This window comes from Saccostrea cucullata, unplaced genomic scaffold (assembly GCF_032062105.1).
Source record: "Saccostrea cucullata isolate Sc308-1 unplaced genomic scaffold, CSIRO_AGI_Scuc_v1 ctg626, whole genome shotgun sequence".
Classification (NCBI taxonomy): Eukaryota; Metazoa; Mollusca; class Bivalvia; order Ostreida; family Ostreidae; genus Saccostrea; species Saccostrea cuccullata.
In genome coordinates, this window is record NW_026931150.1 from 189,296 (window position 1) to 209,384 (window position 20,089).

At 32.1% G+C, this 20,089-nt stretch overlaps 2 protein-coding genes across 8 annotated transcripts; one reads left to right on the top strand and one right to left on the bottom strand.

Moving 5' to 3' along the window:
- Positions 1-350: 350 nt before the first annotated feature.
- LOC134231583 (WD repeat-containing protein 93-like) lies at positions 351-16,121 on the bottom strand. 7 transcript variants are annotated; one of them, XM_062713556.1, is made up of 22 exons: positions 15,726-16,121; positions 14,885-15,086; positions 14,518-14,585; positions 14,172-14,198; positions 12,418-12,493; positions 12,092-12,198; positions 11,526-11,618; positions 10,141-10,231; positions 9,883-9,897; positions 7,445-7,625; positions 7,166-7,236; positions 6,900-6,920; positions 6,106-6,183; positions 5,681-5,812; positions 5,245-5,458; positions 4,990-5,050; positions 4,628-4,784; positions 4,116-4,299; positions 3,846-3,972; positions 3,181-3,210; positions 2,374-2,415; positions 351-500 (listed from the first exon to the last, which is right to left on the bottom strand). In XM_062713556.1, the coding sequence occupies exons 1-21, from the start codon at positions 15,981-15,983 to the stop codon at positions 2,413-2,415; spliced, it is 2,196 nt and encodes a 731-aa protein (XP_062569540.1). In that variant the 5' UTR covers positions 15,984-16,121; the 3' UTR covers positions 351-500; positions 2,374-2,412. The 7 variants fall into 7 exon arrangements, with proteins under 7 accessions (XP_062569540.1, XP_062569535.1, XP_062569538.1 ...); XM_062713551.1 differs by lacking the exon at positions 2,374-2,415; XM_062713554.1 differs by lacking the exons at positions 2,374-2,415; positions 14,172-14,198.
- A 217-nt stretch (positions 16,122-16,338) lies between these two features.
- LOC134231593 (peroxisomal membrane protein 11A-like) lies at positions 16,339-19,881 on the top strand. The gene is made up of 3 exons (XM_062713574.1): positions 16,339-16,491; positions 18,720-18,826; positions 19,276-19,881. Exons 1-3 carry the CDS (start codon positions 16,421-16,423, stop codon positions 19,830-19,832), a joined length of 735 nt encoding a protein of 244 aa, XP_062569558.1. The 5' UTR covers positions 16,339-16,420; the 3' UTR covers positions 19,833-19,881.
- Positions 19,882-20,089: the final 208 nt, after the last annotated feature.

Sequence of the window (20,089 nt, forward strand, 5' to 3'; positions counted from 1 at the left end):
AGACCGGTCCTTCGGATGAGACTGTATAAACCGAGGTCCCGTGTCGCAGTAGGTGCTGGCACGAATGGCCCTAAGTGCCGAGCATAGGTCAAAATTTGCAGCTCTCCACCGACAAGTGGTGGCCTCTCCATATGAGTGAAAAAATCTCGAGAGGGACGCTAAACAATATACAATCAATCAATCTTACTTTTATGAAAAGTTAAATTTATATATAATTCAATCCACCATTCGTTACCTTCAGAGGACGTCTGGGTATTAAAATCATAGATACGCGTGTTCAAACTGGGTATTCTGTTAAAATTTTGTTAAGGATGTCCATGTAATTGAGTGTACAAATAAGTAAAAGGGGATACATTATAACAATTTATTTACAGGTAACCATAAATTAAGAAATATCACACTGGACGGAAAATTTGGTTAAAAAGTCATACATAAAAATATTTCTAAACACTTCATCTTTATTTCTGGAAAAATGGTGTCCATCCCATTGATCCTGGTGTCTGAAATAAACAAAATTTCTTTTTATTTGTTGGTGTGCATTCTAGTATAGAAGAACTAATAAATGAAAAAAATGTGTTTGATCCGTATGTGAAAAAAAAAAAAACGAAAAGGGGTTCAAAATATTTATAAACACATGTGCAAAATGAAATATGAAATATTCATATAAACTTCGTACGAGATTTTATTTCAATCATGCAAAAATGATACGACTTATGAAATTTATATTTTGTAGACAATACTTAGAGATATTGACATAAGTTTTGGAGATTTTGAACTAAATAATGAATTACAGGACTCTTGATTTCGTTTTTTAACGATACGGGGAGTCAAATACCAAGACCAATAAGGACGCTAAACAAAGAAAAACTTGGAATGGCCTTTGATTAAAACTGTAAGTAACTTAAGCTCTCCTGTTGTATAAAATCTAGGGTTAATAAAAAAAAATAAATCAGTTTGAATTTTGAAGGATAGATATACAGATAGCTAGTTTCTCCTTATACAAAGCTACGGACCAATGACTTTAACTTATTGCATTTGTTGTCTAAATAGCTAACCACTCCCATCCCCGAAAAAAAAATGAAAATATATATCTTGCACATTTGTTTAAATTTATAATTTTGCTATACTTTTAAAAGAAAAACTAACATCATTAAGCGTGGGCGTCAAGCTCAGGATGCAATTAAAGCACTCATGTATCTTTTGGTAACGAAATTAACTTTTGGAACATACATACCCCCTGACAATAGCGGGTGGCTATGCCAAATAGAGAGAAACAACATTGTCGGTAATTTACGACAGAAATAAACTCGACGAAGGGCTGTGAACTGTGTCAGTTCAGTACTTTGAAGAAATTAATCAACATTTATTGGCCACCTGTCAATGAAACGATTGTTCTAACACACATATTTTTGGACGCAGATCTTAACTTCAAGCATTTCCGTCCATTCATGTTGGTTATATTACACTTTCACTCTGCTCCAAAATAAAAACCAATTCCATATAGCACACATTTTTTCGATTGTGTCGCGCCAAATTTACTGAGCAGGAAAATTGCAAGTCCCATGTGTTTCCTATAAATCAAACACATTACAAAACACAACTTATTGTCGCCTGTAATTATAATTGCGGCGTCCAGTCTAAAGCAGTGAAACCAAAGGAATGAAGAAAAAAAGGAAACAGAGCTGAGTGGTGACAAATAGACCAATCTATTCTAATTGAAAGACTGTGAAATAAAATTGAAATAAAAGATGTCATTTAGCATGCAGCAGGGAAAAAAACTATTCTACATAAGTAGCTATATATTTCTTTACTTGCGTTTAATCGAGTGTGTATTATATTTTTATTGAAAAAATTTAAAAACATAGCTTTGATTCAAAAAATCTTTTGTAGGGACGACCTTTTTAGATACTAAATTTGCTGACCGGTTTTCAGTTTCATTATAATGTTTATTAGTTACAGGATTAGCTGAGAGTTTTTCAGTTTCAATACAATCATATTGTATAAAGTATGGAATAATTAGGCGAAAAAATTAAAATTAAAAACAGAAATGGGAGTGTTCATCTCTGAACTCCACAATAATTTGTGCATGAAAATAATAGTAAATCTGTGTAAAGTACAGATATAATGCCATGCTCTAAATTCTAAATTTACTCCCATCCAGTAAATTAAAAATTTAGAACATGAAAATATTATTACAAGACATGCTGACGACAGAAATTTTTTTTAATGCTTATAGGTACATGTATATGCATGTCTACGAAAATGTGAAAGTTTTTCACTTAATCAATGAAAAAGCATATAGCTATATATAGTGAAGAAAAAGCAGGCAGGCTATACAACATCCAAGAGGCCCTAGCTGTGTTAAAAACAAACCTGATATCATACAATAATCCACAATGATAACTCTTTTTTTCACTGAAAGAGATATTTGTTGGTTATGGTTATGCAATTTAGAATTTTATTTTGTGATAAAGTGACTGGCATTGTAAAGGTTAATTTGATTTTAGGACAAAAAATTCATTTGACATTTGAGGGAATGTTAGTATCCCATGTAAAAATTGTTACATTTCCTCACAAAATGACCTAGTGGTAACTCAAAAATGCATGGATGCACTGTTAAATAAGTAGACCGTCTACTCTGTTTTATTGCCTGATAATAATACCTGCTCTGCTCTGGGGTATTTTCGTCAGAATTAAAACAGAATATACAGCTATCAGTCCTACTTTAATGATTTAATAACAATCCTAAAAATGCTAATGCCAATACAGCATTTGGATTAAAAAATCACTTTTTAAGCCAAGTTTAGAATAATGTTTGCTTGCCTCACCGACTGGGTCTCAAAATATTGGGTCGGTAGGTAGGTGAGAGATTTCTTTTCTCAGAAAACTTAATACAATTCAATTTCAATGCTTTTATTTTAAAAAATATTTTCCGGAGTACATATAAAAATAATTGCTTTCTGCAAGTAAAAGAAGTTTTGTGTCCGGCCATTTTTAGTCAGTCATTCGGGATAGGGCAAGCAAACAATTTTTTAAAGATGGTCTTACCTACTTTCAATATTTCTTGCTTACACATGTTATTTAAACAAACATTAGTCTTCATAAGCATATAAACTTTAATGTTTTAAATATTTGCATTTTTAGGTAGTTTTACTTTGAATTCAATATGTTGATACACACCTGAGAGAAATTCCTCACATACTTGTAATGCTGAAATACAAAAAATAATTTTCAAAATATTAGGCCAAAAAAAAAATTAATAAGTAGTTTCTCAGGCACTGCCGCATCAGTTAAAAACGGCCGCATTGATAAATTTTGATATATTGAAAAGGGAAATAACTCAATTTTCAATTTTTCAAAGTTGAAAAAGAAAATTGAGTTATTCCCCTTTTCATAAATGCAAAAATAGACGTTTTTATTAGAAATACAATATATTTCTTCTAAATATAAAGTATTTTAATAAATGTTTGGAATAACATTATTTAAAGTTAAATACATATTTTAACTACTAGTAATTTCAGAAAACAAAAATTAAGAATTAGTAGATATTATCATTTTATTGAACAAATGGCTTAAAAAATCAAAAAAAAAAAAAAAAAAAAAATTTTAATTTTTTTCAATTAATTTTTTTGGGCCTTACTTCAAAATTTTTTTTTTCTTTAAAAATCTAGATTGTACAACTTTATCTGCATTTTCAATTATAAATAAATTCTGTGCTTTAGAAAGCCATTTTTGCTTTCACATCATACTAACAGTATCCAATAACTACAGTAATACTGTAATGTAATACTTTTTAAGCTGTTTTATTACCACATTTGACAGGTTAAATATTTACAGATACATACAACTTCAGGTCTAATGTCTGCCAGTTTCTCTGCCTCGTCCTTATACTGGAGAATGCTCCAGATTTCCTCCTTTAAATTCCCCCATCTCTCCTGCATCCGAGATTTCCTGAGGCCCTGCATGGCAATCCTGGAGAAAGCAGTTAATAAATCAGACTAAAAATGTCAAGATTTCATTACCAAACAAGAAAGAAATAAGAATGTTTATTTTTGCAGCAAGAAGGACAACCACTACATGATCTTATGATCTTAGAGGTTACAATGGAAACTTGCCTTTCTTTCATCAGTTCCTCTACCCTGTTTTCTGTTTTAGCATGGACGGTCTGTTGTACTTTGTCCCTCTTTTTGGTCATGTAGGCGTCTAGGGAGGGGAAGGACCTCATCTGATAGACAAATAACGCCCCCGCACTCTCAGATTGATCCCCTCCCTCCTCCTCTCCATAGTCTTTATTGTTTCCTGGATAAAGAACATTTCTGCATTATTAGTGCTCAACAGCTTCAAACTGTTTGTAATTTTAGTTGACTGTAATATTCTAAAAGAACTTTTTAATTAATTCAGGCATGTATTAATTAACTCCATCATCACCTTAATTATCATTTTCAAGACAGACGTCGATGATGCCAGATCTCTGTTATCAACATATGAATAACACTTTGAATATAAATTTATAAGATATTCTTTTTAAGAAGCATATGGTAATAGACCATGACAATTTTCTGCTTATTATACAAAAGGTAAATTAAACCTGTTTTCTATGACAAAGAAATAAAACTGGTTCCCTTACCTTTCAGAAACAAAAGTTGTCCCATAGCTCCAACAGCAACCACAGGGTCCCAGGGGGTCATAAGTTCATGAGACTTTGGTAGAACGGGTTCACAAAGAACCTTCCCCTGTAGTGTATCTCTGATCTGCACCTTCCCTGATTTCAGGATTGTTATTAGCTGAGAAAGAAAGAAACACATTACCTTAATGATTTAATATGATAATAATGATGAAGAATTCATTAAAGTTCACAGGTAACTTCATATCAATACTTTATTCTAACAATTTTAGATATTACATGTACTTGTATATCTTAAAATTAATGCAAGAAATGCACCATTTTTTGACAAAGGTTGACTCTATCCACATGTATGGGACACTTACCAGATCATGCATTCCTTGTACAGGCTGAACCATTGTAAATATGTCATCTTCTTTTTCTACTCTGTGAAAAAAAATATATCTGACAATGTATGGTAATTAACGTATATTATAGTTATACATGTATGTGATATGTACATTGCATGAACATTAACAAAAATCTTCGCAAATGGTTTTTAAATTTTTGTGTGTGGGTAAATTATGCATCAGTTCACATGTATAATAAAATTGCTTCAATATCTCTCAGAGGTACCTTACCGTGGGGTGACACAAATGGGGTCTAGCTCCAGGGCTGGCCCCGTCATCATAACAAACAGGGCCCCATTGTCACACAAAATCAGTAGGTAGGTGGAGGACTTGGTTCTGTATGGTTTATAATCGTCCAGTGTCTGGGGACAGATGCTGGGGTCTAGGAAGATCAGCTGAGCAATCTTAACCTGGTCCATGATGTTCACCACTCCTCGCTGTATACCTGTAACAGTTAGAAACTCTCCAACATCTCCTATATCCTTACTCATAGATAAAAAGCTTTTTGAAAGTATGCAATTTATTTGTAAAATGTTTGCTAATAAGAACATCTTGTCTGAAAGAGGTATATCAAAGTCACAACTTACATCCTGATGCTTTTGACAATGAACTTTTCATTATTATTTATTTTTTTTTTGGGGGGGGGGGTGTCACTTTAGCAATATACCTAAATATCTGTCCCAGATGACAACATTTCCATTTTCAAATCCAGCAGCCAATAAGGAGGAGTCATCACTGATGGCAGACGAGGTCACGGGGCTAGTGAATGGCCAGACTAAATCAGGCTTCACCTCAAAATCTACAAGGCAGTGTAAAAAGGCATTACCTTACCACAAGGAATGTGGGGATTAATGGTTTATATGTTAAGTTTTTTTCAATTTCCAATAATGACAAAGTGGTTTGGTTTTGATAATTCTACAAAATAAATAAAATCTACTTTCTATAAACTTTAATATATAGTACTCAAAATCTTATTTTTTTTTTAACATTTACGAGTTAATTTATGATGACAATTTAAAATTAAAATTATAAGAAAATAACACAGGAAAACCTTCATGTTATAGAAAAGCTCGATTGTCTTAAGATTTATACCTTTGTGTTGTTTGAGCAATGAGTAATGTACTATATGTGTGGACCCCTTCCACCAAACAGCTAGAGTGGTTGGCAATCCTGAAATAAGGGGAAAAAAAATTCTTTGAATTTGTAAAAATATATCTATAATTTTATAGCTAGAAAATAAGCAAATTCAAATGCATTCCATTTTATGTGGCATATTATTTGAAAAAAAAAAAATTGTTAATATGATTATAGCTAACGCACACATATCTATTACTGTAATATGACATATAATGCAAATCTGAATTAAGTGTTTGAAAGTTTTTCCTATGCAATATTCAAAATTTTAAAATAAAACGTAATACCTGATCTACAGTTATGTATTTTATTAACATTTAGTAGATTGTTTGATCCACAAATGTAATTTTTTTTTAAGTACTGAATATATATTCTTTAAAATAAATTGCCTACATGGAAGGCAGTCCTAAACTAAACTTAATAAAATCAAACTATTCTAATTAACTGAATCTATATGCATTTTTACCTTTTTGTGTATAGAATTTCATCAACCATAATGGTGTAATGGTGCTAAACTTTGATTTGCAGGGAACTAAATTTCTAGAACAATGTAATTTTTAAAAGCAACTGTATGTAACTGTATGTTATGAATTTTCAAATTCAACAGATGTTACATATATTGTACAAACACATAACTACATGTACATAGTTTTTGATTAATAAACTAAAGAAATAAGCAAGATGTTGAGGTATATTGCAAGGATTATAAAAGCATGGTTAGATATTGCTTTGTCAGACTTAGAAAATATTACTCTTTAGTTCATCTTCATTCCCTGAAATAAACATAGGATTACCATAGAGTCAGGGAGAGGAAAGAATTATACAAGGTGAGACAGAAAAGAATGGACATTTATATATTATTGTATAACAGATAGAAAGAATAAATAGTGTAAAGAAGGTAAAAACATAATAAATGAAATACAAGTCCCATGAAAGAATAAAGCAATTTGAATCCGATTTTGACTGACTAACATTTGAGACAAAGTTGTACAATGTATAGATTAATATTAAGTAATACCTATCTGGCTTTGCTGTTCCAGACCAAAGGGAACCAATCTCCCAGCAGTCATAAAATGGAAATTGACATCCCTGTCGGAAAATAAAAGATACATGTAGGTTATTTAATGTAGTAATTGTACAAGCCACTGAGCACAGCAAAAATATCTCTTTCTTATCTTTACCAAGATTATCAAAATAGTTCCCAAACAAACTATATCATTAAAATTAGTAATACATGTACACTAAAGAAAGAAAATTTGATTCCCTGATTTATACAAATTACACTATGAACACTCACTCCAGAGATTCTGCTTCTTCCTCTTTTGGTAAATAGTCAATCAGGTTGTCATGGAGATGAGCAAACACTTCCTTCCTCATTTCCTTGTGGCTGGGGGTCAATATGTGATTTACACCAGTACCGACAACCTCACCTGTGTCCACCTTCTGACAAGCTGAATATACTGAGGAGGAGGTGTTACCTGCCAATTGTCACATAAAATTTTATCTCTTTTATTTATATTCTAAAATGAAAATTCAAATTTTTCTATTTAATGTAAAAAAAATTTAACATCCAATGTTTGGTTAATGATCTCAACTAAGCCTTACAGCCTGTATATAGCTAGTTTTCTGTGTAAATTCAAATACATTCCATTGTTTATTGGGTTCTTTTCCCGAAGTAAGCAAATAAAGTTTGGGGTGGGGCATGGGGTGTATACAGGAAGCACCATGTAATCTTTTCGCAGTCATAATGGACATAATAATCCGTAACTTTGCACTTGAAAAATATTGGAAGCTCATACATGTGTACATGTACTTTACACAAAGATTGCTTATGACCTGAGGGTGTGTCAAGATCTTGATCAAAGGTCATTTTGGGAAAGGTCACAATTGCACAAGTTCAAAGTAACTGTCAGAAAATCAAATAATTCATGTTCATAACTTTGAAAAAGAGACATCGGAAGCTGAAATGTAATCAAAGGGAAAGGCATAACCATGACCTAAGTATGTAAAAAATGAAATATTTCAGTGTAAAATAAAAAAAAGTTTGTGATCACACATTTAAGTGGGTGCAAATTAACTTCATTTTTCAGAATATCAGATTTTATGTGAAGTGAAGAACAAAAAACTAACGTTACAAATTTGTTTATTTAAACAACAACATATTTTTTTTAAAATATGCAAAATGTGCAGGTTATTAAAAAGTGCATGTGCTTAAAAAGTCAGTGATGAATTAAAGAACAAGAGGCCTATAGGCTCACCTGAGTCACTATTGCCCTGCTGTTAATCAACAGGATTTCCCTTTATAATTATATATATACTTATATTCCTTTGTAAAATTGTTATGACGTATTGCAGCCCCTTGCCGTCTCCTTTGATTATGCTTTTTATTAAAATCTTTGAATATGCACAACCTGAAGACGCTTCCACATAATTCTGACTAATCTTGGCTTGGCTATTTGTGCTATAAGAAGTTGCCTTTGTGTCACAGTGATTAGAGCGTCTGCTCTAGAGTCACGAAGTAAGGAGTTTGTCCTTACATTGCGGGTTCGAATCCCACTGTGGGACATGAAAACCGGTCCTTCAGATGAGACTGTATAAACAGAGGTCCCATGTCGCAGTAGGTACTGGCAGGAAAAAGACCCCTCAATGCTCAATGACTTTCGTGCTAAGTAAAGGTCAAAATTTGCAGCTCTCCACCGGAAAGTGGTGGCATCTCCATATGAGTACTGGATATAATGAAACTTTTACTAATTCTAAATTATCTCCCCTTGGAAATGTCCTTCATTTGAAAAAAATAAAACATGAATCCCCTTCACCCAAAGATACTCTAACTGTGCCAACTATGTCTAAGTGATTTTGAAAATAAGCATGGACATGTGAAAAATTTACATTGGCAGTGAACCATTAGGATAAATTTTGATCAGAAAAGTCACTGTAGCCTTCTGTGGATGAAGTGAGATAAAATCATAAATTTTTCAAAGTAGAAAATGTAAAATAAAACAGGTGTTAATGAGGCCTTGTGATATATAGGGAATTTTCAAGGAAAAAACATTTCGGAGGAAAAAGGAGAAGAGAAATTAATCACCTTCACCTAGGATTGAAAAACAATTAAATTAAATTAAAAATCTAAACAAAAGAAAAAGAATGGCTGAAAACAAAATGGTCAGATTGTGAAGCAGTGCTAAAATGAATTGCATTTGTAGAGACTGGTCAAGGAAGCATGTCCCTGGACCTTTCAAACACTTGACTGATAATTTCAATATTCACTAATAACATGAAAGGTATATTGTGGTACGTACACGCTCTTGCACAAAACAGGTAATGTTTACTGTAAACCAACTTTTATTCACGTGCAAGACATATTCGCAAGTTCAAATATTAATCGAACCATTTATTTTTGCTTTGTTTCTACAGAAAATGTTTCCTTATTCATGAAAATAAATCGTAGCAGATTGATTTCAAACTGACGAATTGCGAATAAAAGATGATGCAAATAATAGTTGGTTTATAGTATGCCCTTAGAAATCTCTGCCATACATGAATTTGTTCTTCCAACAATGATTTCATTTTTCTTCTATTGACTTGAATGCATACCATGCCATGGCTACAAGATATTGCATTCATTTTTTTTTCTCAGTTTCAAAATTTACATTCATTAAAAAACTCTGCTTCACAGTCTGATTTACAGAGCATAATAAAAAGTAGTAACTTAAACTGATAAGACAGAGAAATTACCTTTTTGTCTAAGTTCTGAAAAGTTATTCTTGTGTTGTTTATTTCTATTCTGTACCATATTGTTAAACATTCAAAATTACCAACCACAACCATAAAAATTAATCATTTTACAATTACCATTTACAACCACATATATATTACAAACAATCATCCACATACATTTTAAATAGTTTCTATCAATAATTTTTGGGGGGCATAAAGATTAAAATGCCTACGATCCATAATTAGCCTGTTGACCTAGCTACATTTTTGACTTACCCGTCATAGAGGGGGGAGGTTTCAGTTTCATCACGACAGACGTAGGTGATAATTTAGGCATCTGCTTCTCTCCATGGCTTTCTTCTTGACTCTTCATTAAAATTCAAATTGATATTTTTTTTTACAATAAAACCCATTTAATAATGCTTATCATCTAAAACAATTCTTTTTCTATCATTTAATTCTATTTTTTTAATGAAATATCTTTGTTACCTGTTAGAGTGCATTATCTAATAAACTAAAAGAAATGTACTTCTGAAAATTATTTTTTTTCAGACTGATTAAACAAGTATAAACAAAGAACTCTTTTCAAAATATACAACTGTAATTTTGATATGATATATTATACTCTGAGTAAAAGTTGAAAGTATTTTTTGTTATGAAAGAGATTTTACCTTTTAACATAAAAAGAAATACTGTTTTTCTCTTTCTGTGTATAATTTTGTAAAAGAGAATCCTTTATGCAAGGGAAGGGCAATAACTCTGACTGGTCAACAGTCTTTAAAAGATTGTTAGCAGATTTTGGACAAAAAACGACAATGATACTTCAATATCAGTACACAACATATATACATGTACAAAGATACACCTACAAAAAACTAGAAGTACTGTGTCAGTTACATGAGCTCTCAAAATGATATCATCATCATATCCCTCCTATCCTAAAAGTATAGTCCATGTTTTGCTCTTGGAAAGCCCAAATGTGTGTGATTAATCCACAAATAAGGGATGAACAATGTCACTATAAGCAACTATGATTCTGTGAAACTCTCAAATTTTATGCAGTCATGGTAAAGAAGGAGTTGAGGATAAGGGATGGCATAGCTGTACCAGGGGGTATTTCCAATATTATAGAAAGAATGTAGTATCCATGTTATACGATGGGAAACCATAAAATGAACCTAATCAATGCATAAAGTAAGAGGTGTACAATGGCAATATGTAATTAAGATTTTCATGAAAGTTTCATCAATTTTTTTGTCAGTGGTATAAGGGGAATTGTGGATAAGAGATAGGTACCCCAAAACATAAAGGACAGCAGGATGGACACCTCCATCACTATATACCTTCATTTTTAAAGAGGGAAACAATTGATTCATATTAAGTATGGTAATCTAAACCTCATGTATTTAATTCAGAGTAGATATTTTATAAGACTTTTAGGGATGGACAAACACTGGGATTAAGTACTATATGATCTTACAGAAGCTGTCATGTTAAGAGACTGTCTAGATGATGTCTGACTAGCACTGAGATTCTTAGGCTGCTCAAGAAATTCAAAATCATTCAATTTGGTAAAAACTTTAAATGTATTTAAAACTTCTCAGTAACACACCCCTTCACAAAACTCAATATCAATGACATTGTTTTGAAATGTAAACTACCTGGGTGACAGGTGGGGGTGGGTCCCCTTCAGATTGAGTGGGGGCCTCTTCTTCTGTTGTGGCTACAGTTTCAGTGCCTTGATCTTGATCCTCCTACAGTGTATGTACATCATACATTCTGATCACATGTATGTATTTCACAATCACATAAATTAAAAATTTTATTTTAATCACCTTATGCATGTTTAATTAGAAAAATTTTTACAAACATGGATCTATATTAATCTCATACCATAATGCTAATTAATTAACGTCCACAAATGTTTATTTGCCAATCAAATATTATCTATCATATGTATCACGTATACTGTAGAATCACAAATTTTCGTGGGCACAAAATTTCGTTGATTTGTCTTTAAAAATAGTTTCGTGGGCATCTAATTTCGTTGTTTTGAACGTAACCCTATTCATTACATAGTCATATAAAAATTTCGTGTGGGATTTAATTTCGTTGAAAATTGTTGACAACGAAATAAACGGAATTTAATCCCCCAATGTTTCTGCTTTTACAGTACCGGTATGTTAATTCAATAGCACACTTTTATTTCATTATCTTGATAACTGACCACTTTTTCTTCCTTCTTTGCCTGAGCTAGAACTGACTCTAACTCACTAAGCCAGGCATCCCTGGGAAGTTTATATACCTCCAGCCAAACTTCAGCTGTCTCTGGGTCTGAGGATAGAGATGATTGATTAAATGGAGATAATAATACCGGTACACTGTATCTACATTTACTTAGATGAGTTTTATATTGGTACAAATTTCTTTCATTGCAGTAGAATCATATTTCTGTTCATTATTCCATTAAACAATTTCTACCTGTCAATTTTAAGGCCTTACATTCCAAAATTATCAATTTTATAATTGTCAATTTACCATGCGGACACTTACTTTCAAACACAGCACCGAGATAGTCACCATTCCTTGAAGCCTCACATTTTGTAATTATCAGCTTTGTTCCACCCTCCTGTTACAAAAAAATGTACGATAATAAAAAATACATTATGCATATATGTATATCGATCACTCTGCTTTTCTTATTTTAGATGTTATGTCATTTTGTATTAAAAACAGAAATAATGTGCATATAAACATTTTTTAAAAAGTGAAATAAGAAAGGTGTAAATAATATAAAATTGAAGAAAAAAATCCATGACTGTCTGAATTTAAGCTTCTGGATTTATCAAAGCCTGTCTACAATTGCAAAAAGCAGAAAAATGCTATTGCAAATAAAAGGAATAAGCAGAAGTTCTTTCTAGCACAAGGTTTCGAACACCAAAACAAATGTTTTTTTCTTTTTCTGAGTACAACAAAAATGTTTATTGCAACATAACTATAAAAAGGACAAGAATCCTTCATGGCTTTTTTTATTTAAGCATTATGTATATAGATTCTCCTCATTGTGATATTTTTTTTAGATATAACCTTGGAAGGCTTCATGCATATATACTATAGATTTTCTTGTCTCGATCTGTTAGGTATTAATTTTACACAAAGCAAGCAGTCACAACTTTTAAAGGGAAATTTGTCATACTTAAACCTTGAGAAAATATTATATCATTTTAGCATTTGTTGAAATATTCGCTTTTTTTGATTCATGAATTTAACCAAAATTGTTATTCTGCATAATTATGGTCATGTTGGTAAAAAGTGTGTTTACAGTTTGTAATTATTTATATAAACATATATTTCTGGAAAAAAATGTTTAATACAGACTTTTGATTATATATTATTACAATATGAAAAAATTTAAACTTCAGAAGAATTTCCTTCAATACCAAATTAAAATATTTACTAAATATACATTAAATTTAATTTTTTTTAATTGTTGGAAATATGTTTGTAAGATTATATACTAGTAAATAATTTCTTCACATCAAACTTGCAGATCTATCTAGCTTCCTCGTTATACACACAGTACTCACTGCATGAGCAGGGTTAGAGAAAATAGGCCTATGTGCCCCGCCTCTACCTCTCTGTCAATATCAATCAATGAATGCCAAAATGTTAGAGTTAGTGCTTAAAGGTCAGCTGAGCTTGTTGCTCTATACAGTCAGTTCACTACTATGAGTGCAATCATTAACCTCTATCTAAATCTACAGTAAACTAAAACATGCACTACACACAAAGCCCCCAGATCAGAGCAATATATGTACTACACATGCACTTAATTACACAGTATACATGTAACCAAAGATCATAGTAAAACATGTTCTTCACATGCATTTTTTTCCATTGTCAACTGCATTGTACGTCATAGGTACAATAACTCTTATTGGGTGTTTCTTATAATCTTAAGTAAATCAGTTACATTTTTTAACTTTTACAGCATGAAATTTCCCACGATAAAACATTGTAGTTTTCTAGTGTTCTATCAAAAGAATTATGATATTAAAATAATTCTGTTTATAATATAACCTTTTTAAAACACTGCAACTTAACACAGTTATTCACTGCACATTTTACATCATGTCATGTTAAAAGCTAAAACTGATATGAAAACTAAGTTGCTTTCTGCCATATCTTAAATTAGTCATAATATTTTTATTCAAGCCTAATTTCCTCCTTTCAGCTCTTTTGTTAAGCAAATCGTTTTATCTTCATTGTTGATTAGCAAGTTTTGAGTCACAGACATTGCTGGATACCTGTAATTCACCTCCAAAATCATCTGACTATAAGAGTGGGTAGAAATTGTAAACATTTGTACAGATACAAGCATCTCTCTCTCTCTCTCTCTCTCTCTCTCTCTCTCTCTCTCTCTCTCTCTCTCTCTCTCTCTCAAATCAAAGAATGAAAAAATATATAAACATACATGTATATTAAGTTAAATAACAATTATATCTTTGCATTCAAGGACTTCATTTACAAAGAAACAAGTTTTGTATAATAATGATGCACTTTAAATATGAGATACGGCTGTAATATTAAACGATTGATAAATGTCATACACTCCTCATTCTACCTCAAAATTTAAATGAAATTTTTTTTTACCTGAAACTCATTCAAAATCTTCACAAAATAAAACTTGTCACCCCCAAATATGAACAATCGTGCAAAACCTGAAATCAAAATAAAATGCCTCAGCATGTACTTTTTCACAAATATTGTTAATACTTAATCTGTTCATGAAATCAATGTTCATGGCTATAAATTCAAATGTGGCATCAATATGAATATTGAGGTGAATCCAATAATTTTTTTTTAATTTATGTATTTCAATATCTTAGTTTTAACTGCTTGTAATAAATGTGGTGATTTATGATTTATTCATAAGATATGTATTGAAAATGACACAGTTATTGACCTAAAATCAATACACTGGGGTTCAGCATTAATGACTTGTATACATCATAAATACCCATATCATCAATGGTGGTCACTAGATACACCTGAACTCCAATCAAATAAGCCTTCACATAGTGTATATCAACACTTTCTTCCTCCCAAGTGGCCACTCTTTCTTGGGTCAATGAATCCACAGCTGCCAATCCTCTGGGAAGTCCAATAAAAATGTATCGTCCATCTACACTGTCACATATACAGCAGGCCCTTCCATGACTCTATGAAGGTATAAAAGCAACTGATTAACCGTTTTTAAGATTTTTCTGCAATCAAACATTCATTTCTGTTTAACAGTTTATATACATGTACATGTACACTATTGCTGAACCATTCCTACAACCAATTTCGATACAAAAAAATAATATGTTAATGGTGCGAACGTCACATGACGTCGTATGTAAGTTGCAATACCAAGAAAAAACCTAAACAGTGCTGAAAGTTAATGAAAAACGTTTCTTTTATAATTTATCTTCAATATGTGTCCATTAAATCAAGGCGAGTAAACTTTTTGTTGAAATTTCGCCGTTATTCTCGCGAGAACGTAGCTAAAACAAGTGATGCATTGTGGGTCCAAATTACTGCATCAAAAAATTCTACTGAATGAATGTGCAGTAGTCCGAATTTTCTCTTCGCACAGGCGTTGCTTTAAGAGCTCGCAGTGACGAGCGTCGCTTCGCGACGCTCGCTGCGCTCGCTATTAATACATGAAGACTTTTTTTTAAGTACTGATAAATTAATGCACAGATATTTATTATTACATTTCTTAAATTTATTTTGTTTTACATTAAATTCACTACATTTTTAATTCAAAAACCGTCAAATCAACCAAGTAGCTGTATTGGATAACATTTAGGCACCTTCATTTGATTTGAACACTGATACTGTGGTGCGCGGATCCTACGGCTCTCCTCCAAGCGCTCATTTTCACGTTTCTCTATGATTTCCCATACTTCATCATACCACTGCGAAAGAACCTTGTCTATCATACGATACGGTTGTGGAAGTCTATCAACCAACTGATCGGGGTCTGTGATATAGTCCTCGTCATCCTCCAAAGGGAACTTGTCGATTGATGGTGGGGTAAAATTAACGTTCTTTCTAATGTAAACAGGCATCTCTAAAATGTGATGATGTGCAAAATATCTTGTTTAATCACGCTTTTGGTTCGCTTATTCAGTTCATTGCAGCATGCAGTCAAATTTCACTCGTTTCTAAGCCACAACAATCTACCGGAAACGAAAACAAAGTTTTAAAATAAATGGCACTACGAACACGAAGATAATTTTCAAAAACATTTTTACTTTTTAGTGATAAGATTTATATCTCATATTTTTTTCAAAGTTACATTTCTATTTATTGATTTAAATTATATATTAACTCCATTCCAGTAATGATAATTTATTTAAAAGAAAAAAAAACCTTGTATTTGTGAGAAATCTTATCGGGATTGTTATAAATGAAACACGACACAGATTCTGAACTTTGATCTCAGTCCAAATAATGATTTGACGTTTGTTTGGGTAGTTTTAGATGATAGTGCATACATAGAAGCATGAGTAGTGATATTGTAACAGGAATAATTAAATTTGGAGGCTTGACAAATGGCAGAGACAAATTTTTCAGGTAATAAGCATAAAAACTACGTTACATGACTAATCCGAATTTTCTCTATATCTTAAACTTCCTATTCAAATATATGTGATTGTTTAATTATTTTATCATACGTAGAGATCCAAGTTATTCTGAATAAATTAACTATTTCAATACAGAAGACCAAGAAAAGCCATATTTTCAGTCGAATAACCTTGATAATTATTAATTAAACTGTATTAGACAATAATTGCCCTCTCATTTAAAACCACAGTCACCTGTTTCAGTAATAAATTTTGAACCCATTATTCCATATCATAAATAAGTAATTTAATTCTGGTTGTAACGATGTATTTGATTGGATAAAAAATTATTTTATATCATATAAAATGGGTTGCCTACGTCACAATGACTTGCGTCAAAAACGTATCAATTCGCCTGACATTACATTCAAATTTTGTACAAATTGAAGTCATTTTCTTAGAACAGTCATCTTTATTTCTTACATCAAATGAATGAAAATTGAATTATAAGAAATGAATTTAATAGCAACCCATTTTATACGGTATAAACTTGGTTGAAACGGTTTTCGCTTTTTTATAAACCGCTTCGCGATTTGTAAAGCGTGAACTGCCCCAACCCAGTTTATACCGTATAAAATGGGTAGCTATTAAATTCATTCTTTAAATAACACAAGGTCTCTATTAAACTCTGAATTACATGGAGTACCCCCTACCCAGAATCACACTCATTTACACTTTCAGAGGAAACGTAGGAATGTGGAGGTCAGCCAAGTTTGATCGTTAGTGGCCAGAGAGCTCAGTTAGTAGAGCATCTGACTGGAGATTTAAGGGGCCCGGGTTTGAATCCCTGTCTTGTCCGCTGCATTTTTCTCCTCTCCCTTTGTGATATTTACTTTTATTTCCATAAAAAGTTTCAAAATTCTTCTCGCCGGGTGGAAAGTCGATTCACTCTTTGAAATGGTATGTGATAATCTAGAGGCAGAAAACCCCAAAAAAATGAGTTGGTTTAAAAAATTTTCTGATGTAATTTTAGAAACAGATTTTTAGTTAATCAGAATCTCTGCCCAAGATATTATATAAAAATAGAACTATACATTTTTATCCCAAAATTTTGCTCTGATGATATACAACAGCTTCCTCTGGGTAGCTTTCTATGCTCTGGTATACATAAATTCTTTTTAATATAATTGTCTGTCTGGTGCATATGAACAGAATTTAAATTAATTGAGAGGGATAAGATTTTAAAAAGAAAGCTTATTAATCTAATTAAAAGAACATTATTTATTGTGCATCTAATTAGTTTACATTTAGTCAGATGTAAGTACAGTGCGATTTGAAATCTTTTACAGGTAATGAAACACGATTTTCCTTTAAAATTCTCTTATCACCAGGTGAAAGGACGACCTCAGTGTCCCGTAATTTTATGTATATCTCTAGTTAGTGACCTCTGTCACAGAATATTCTAGATAGTGACACAAAGTGTACAAGTGTTCTGAGTATCGTTAAGTTTACATAAATATTTATATACCTAGCAATTAGATTGGGAAATAATAAATTTAAGACATTCTGACATGAAATACTTTGCATGCAAACTTTATTTACTCTTGTATATAATCCTTGGTTCTATCAAAATCTGGCACATAATTAACTTCTGAAACAAAATAATCAGATAATCAGAAGAAAAATGTGATCATAAACTTTAACATTCTAGAATTTGCAAGTGTGAAAAAATGTTTTTTATAAAAAAAAAAAAAATTAAAAAAAAAAAAAAACATTCATTAAACAATGTCAATGAATAACTTGAAATGAGAAATGCTAAAGGCTTTTTTGTTGGACGTAGGTGGCCAGAAAATTCAGTTGGTTGAGGTTCTCTTAGGGAGGGGGGACCTAGATCTCTTAAGAGGTTGAAGGGGGGGGGGTGTGAAAACCTAGAGGGTCTCCTTAGAGGTTGGGTGGGGAGAGGTCTAGAGGGATGGGGAGTGGGCAGGTTGAAAACCTAGTGGATCTCTTAAAGGTATCGATAAAGGTGGGAGGGTGGGTGAAAACCTAGAAGATCTCTTTCGAGGTCAGGAGGGCCAGGTTGAAAACCTGGTCTGGCTTGTGACATGTTCTTCCTTCCTGTTACAGAATTATATGACATTACCAAAGAAGAAACATGTACAATACTATATACTTCTGTACTGACCTACAATTAAATTTTTATTCACTACATTATTGTTTTTATTCGAATTTTAATAGATTGGTTCAGTACTCTGTTAAGCTGATTTGGTGGAATCTAAAAAACAAAGAAGATGTGGTGGAAAGACTTAAGAAGATTGAGTCATCGATGAGCATGACTCGTAAATGTAAGCATTGAATTGAAATGGCATTGAGCATGTCTCGTAAATGTAAGCATTGAATAATAAATGAGCTAGACTAGTAAATGCAAGCATTGAATAATCAATGAATATGACTTGAAAATATAAGCATTGAATCATCCACCTTACATTGAATCATCAACAAGCATAACTTGTAAATGAAATACATGTATATGGAGATAACAAACAGTAGTAAGCATTGAATCATCAATGAGCATGGCTCATAAAAGTACTAAGCATGTTTAGCAAGTTAAACTTATTTATTATTTCCAAAGTTTGTCTTTCTTATCTTTCTTATGAAAAAAAGATATGTCTTGAATGTCTGTGTGATACAGTAATATACTTACAGTATTCTTTTGTATTAAAAAAGAAAAAATCTGGAAAATGGTAACTTCATTGTATTAAACTGATGTAAACTTATTTTTAATTTTTTTCAGTGCTGCGATTGGGAAAGAGTCTGGATTTCATTCAGGCGGCACTGAAATCCCTTCACATCAGTGATGATGTCATTCGATGGACAGTGACCCTGTCTAAAATTAGTCAGTCCATTTTCCTGTTCTTTGATCATATCATATATTTCCATAACCTTGGTGTGATCAAAACAGACAAGGCCAAATGGTCCAAAGTTTCTGCTGAGTTTTGGTTCTTTAGTCTTGTTTTGAATCTAACTCGTAATTTTTATGACATTGCAAATATAGCTAAATTAGAAATGAGCAAGAAAGAGAAAAAGGAAAATGAAATTCAGTATAGCAATGGAGATATGTCCAGCAGAAAAAGCCAAAGTCCCGGTGCTTTGTCCGTCGTCCAGAGATGTGTTTGTGACAATAAACCTGTATTTTTGGACCTGGTGAAGAATGCCTCAGACCTTATACTGCCATTAAATACACTGGGAAAAGTTGATGCCAGTGCTGGTGTTCAAGGCTTTCTAGGAATTATTTCTTCAGCCATTGGTGTTGCTACAGTCTGGAACCCTAACCTGAAACTTGTGCCTTGATATAACCCTAACAGTACATGTACTTCAATATTCAGATATATCTATACAGCTCATACGCAAGTAAGTTAAGGCTACGTATGGAGTTTTTTATGCAAAATTATTAATTAAGACCTATAATTGCTCTACATACCGCAAAGAAAATGTTAAGTCTTGTTTTCTAATACATTCTTGGTACCCACAATAAGCGATTACCAGTACACATTATGACGTGCATAATATAGCTAAATTACACAAGTTTATAAGAAAATCAACAAAAT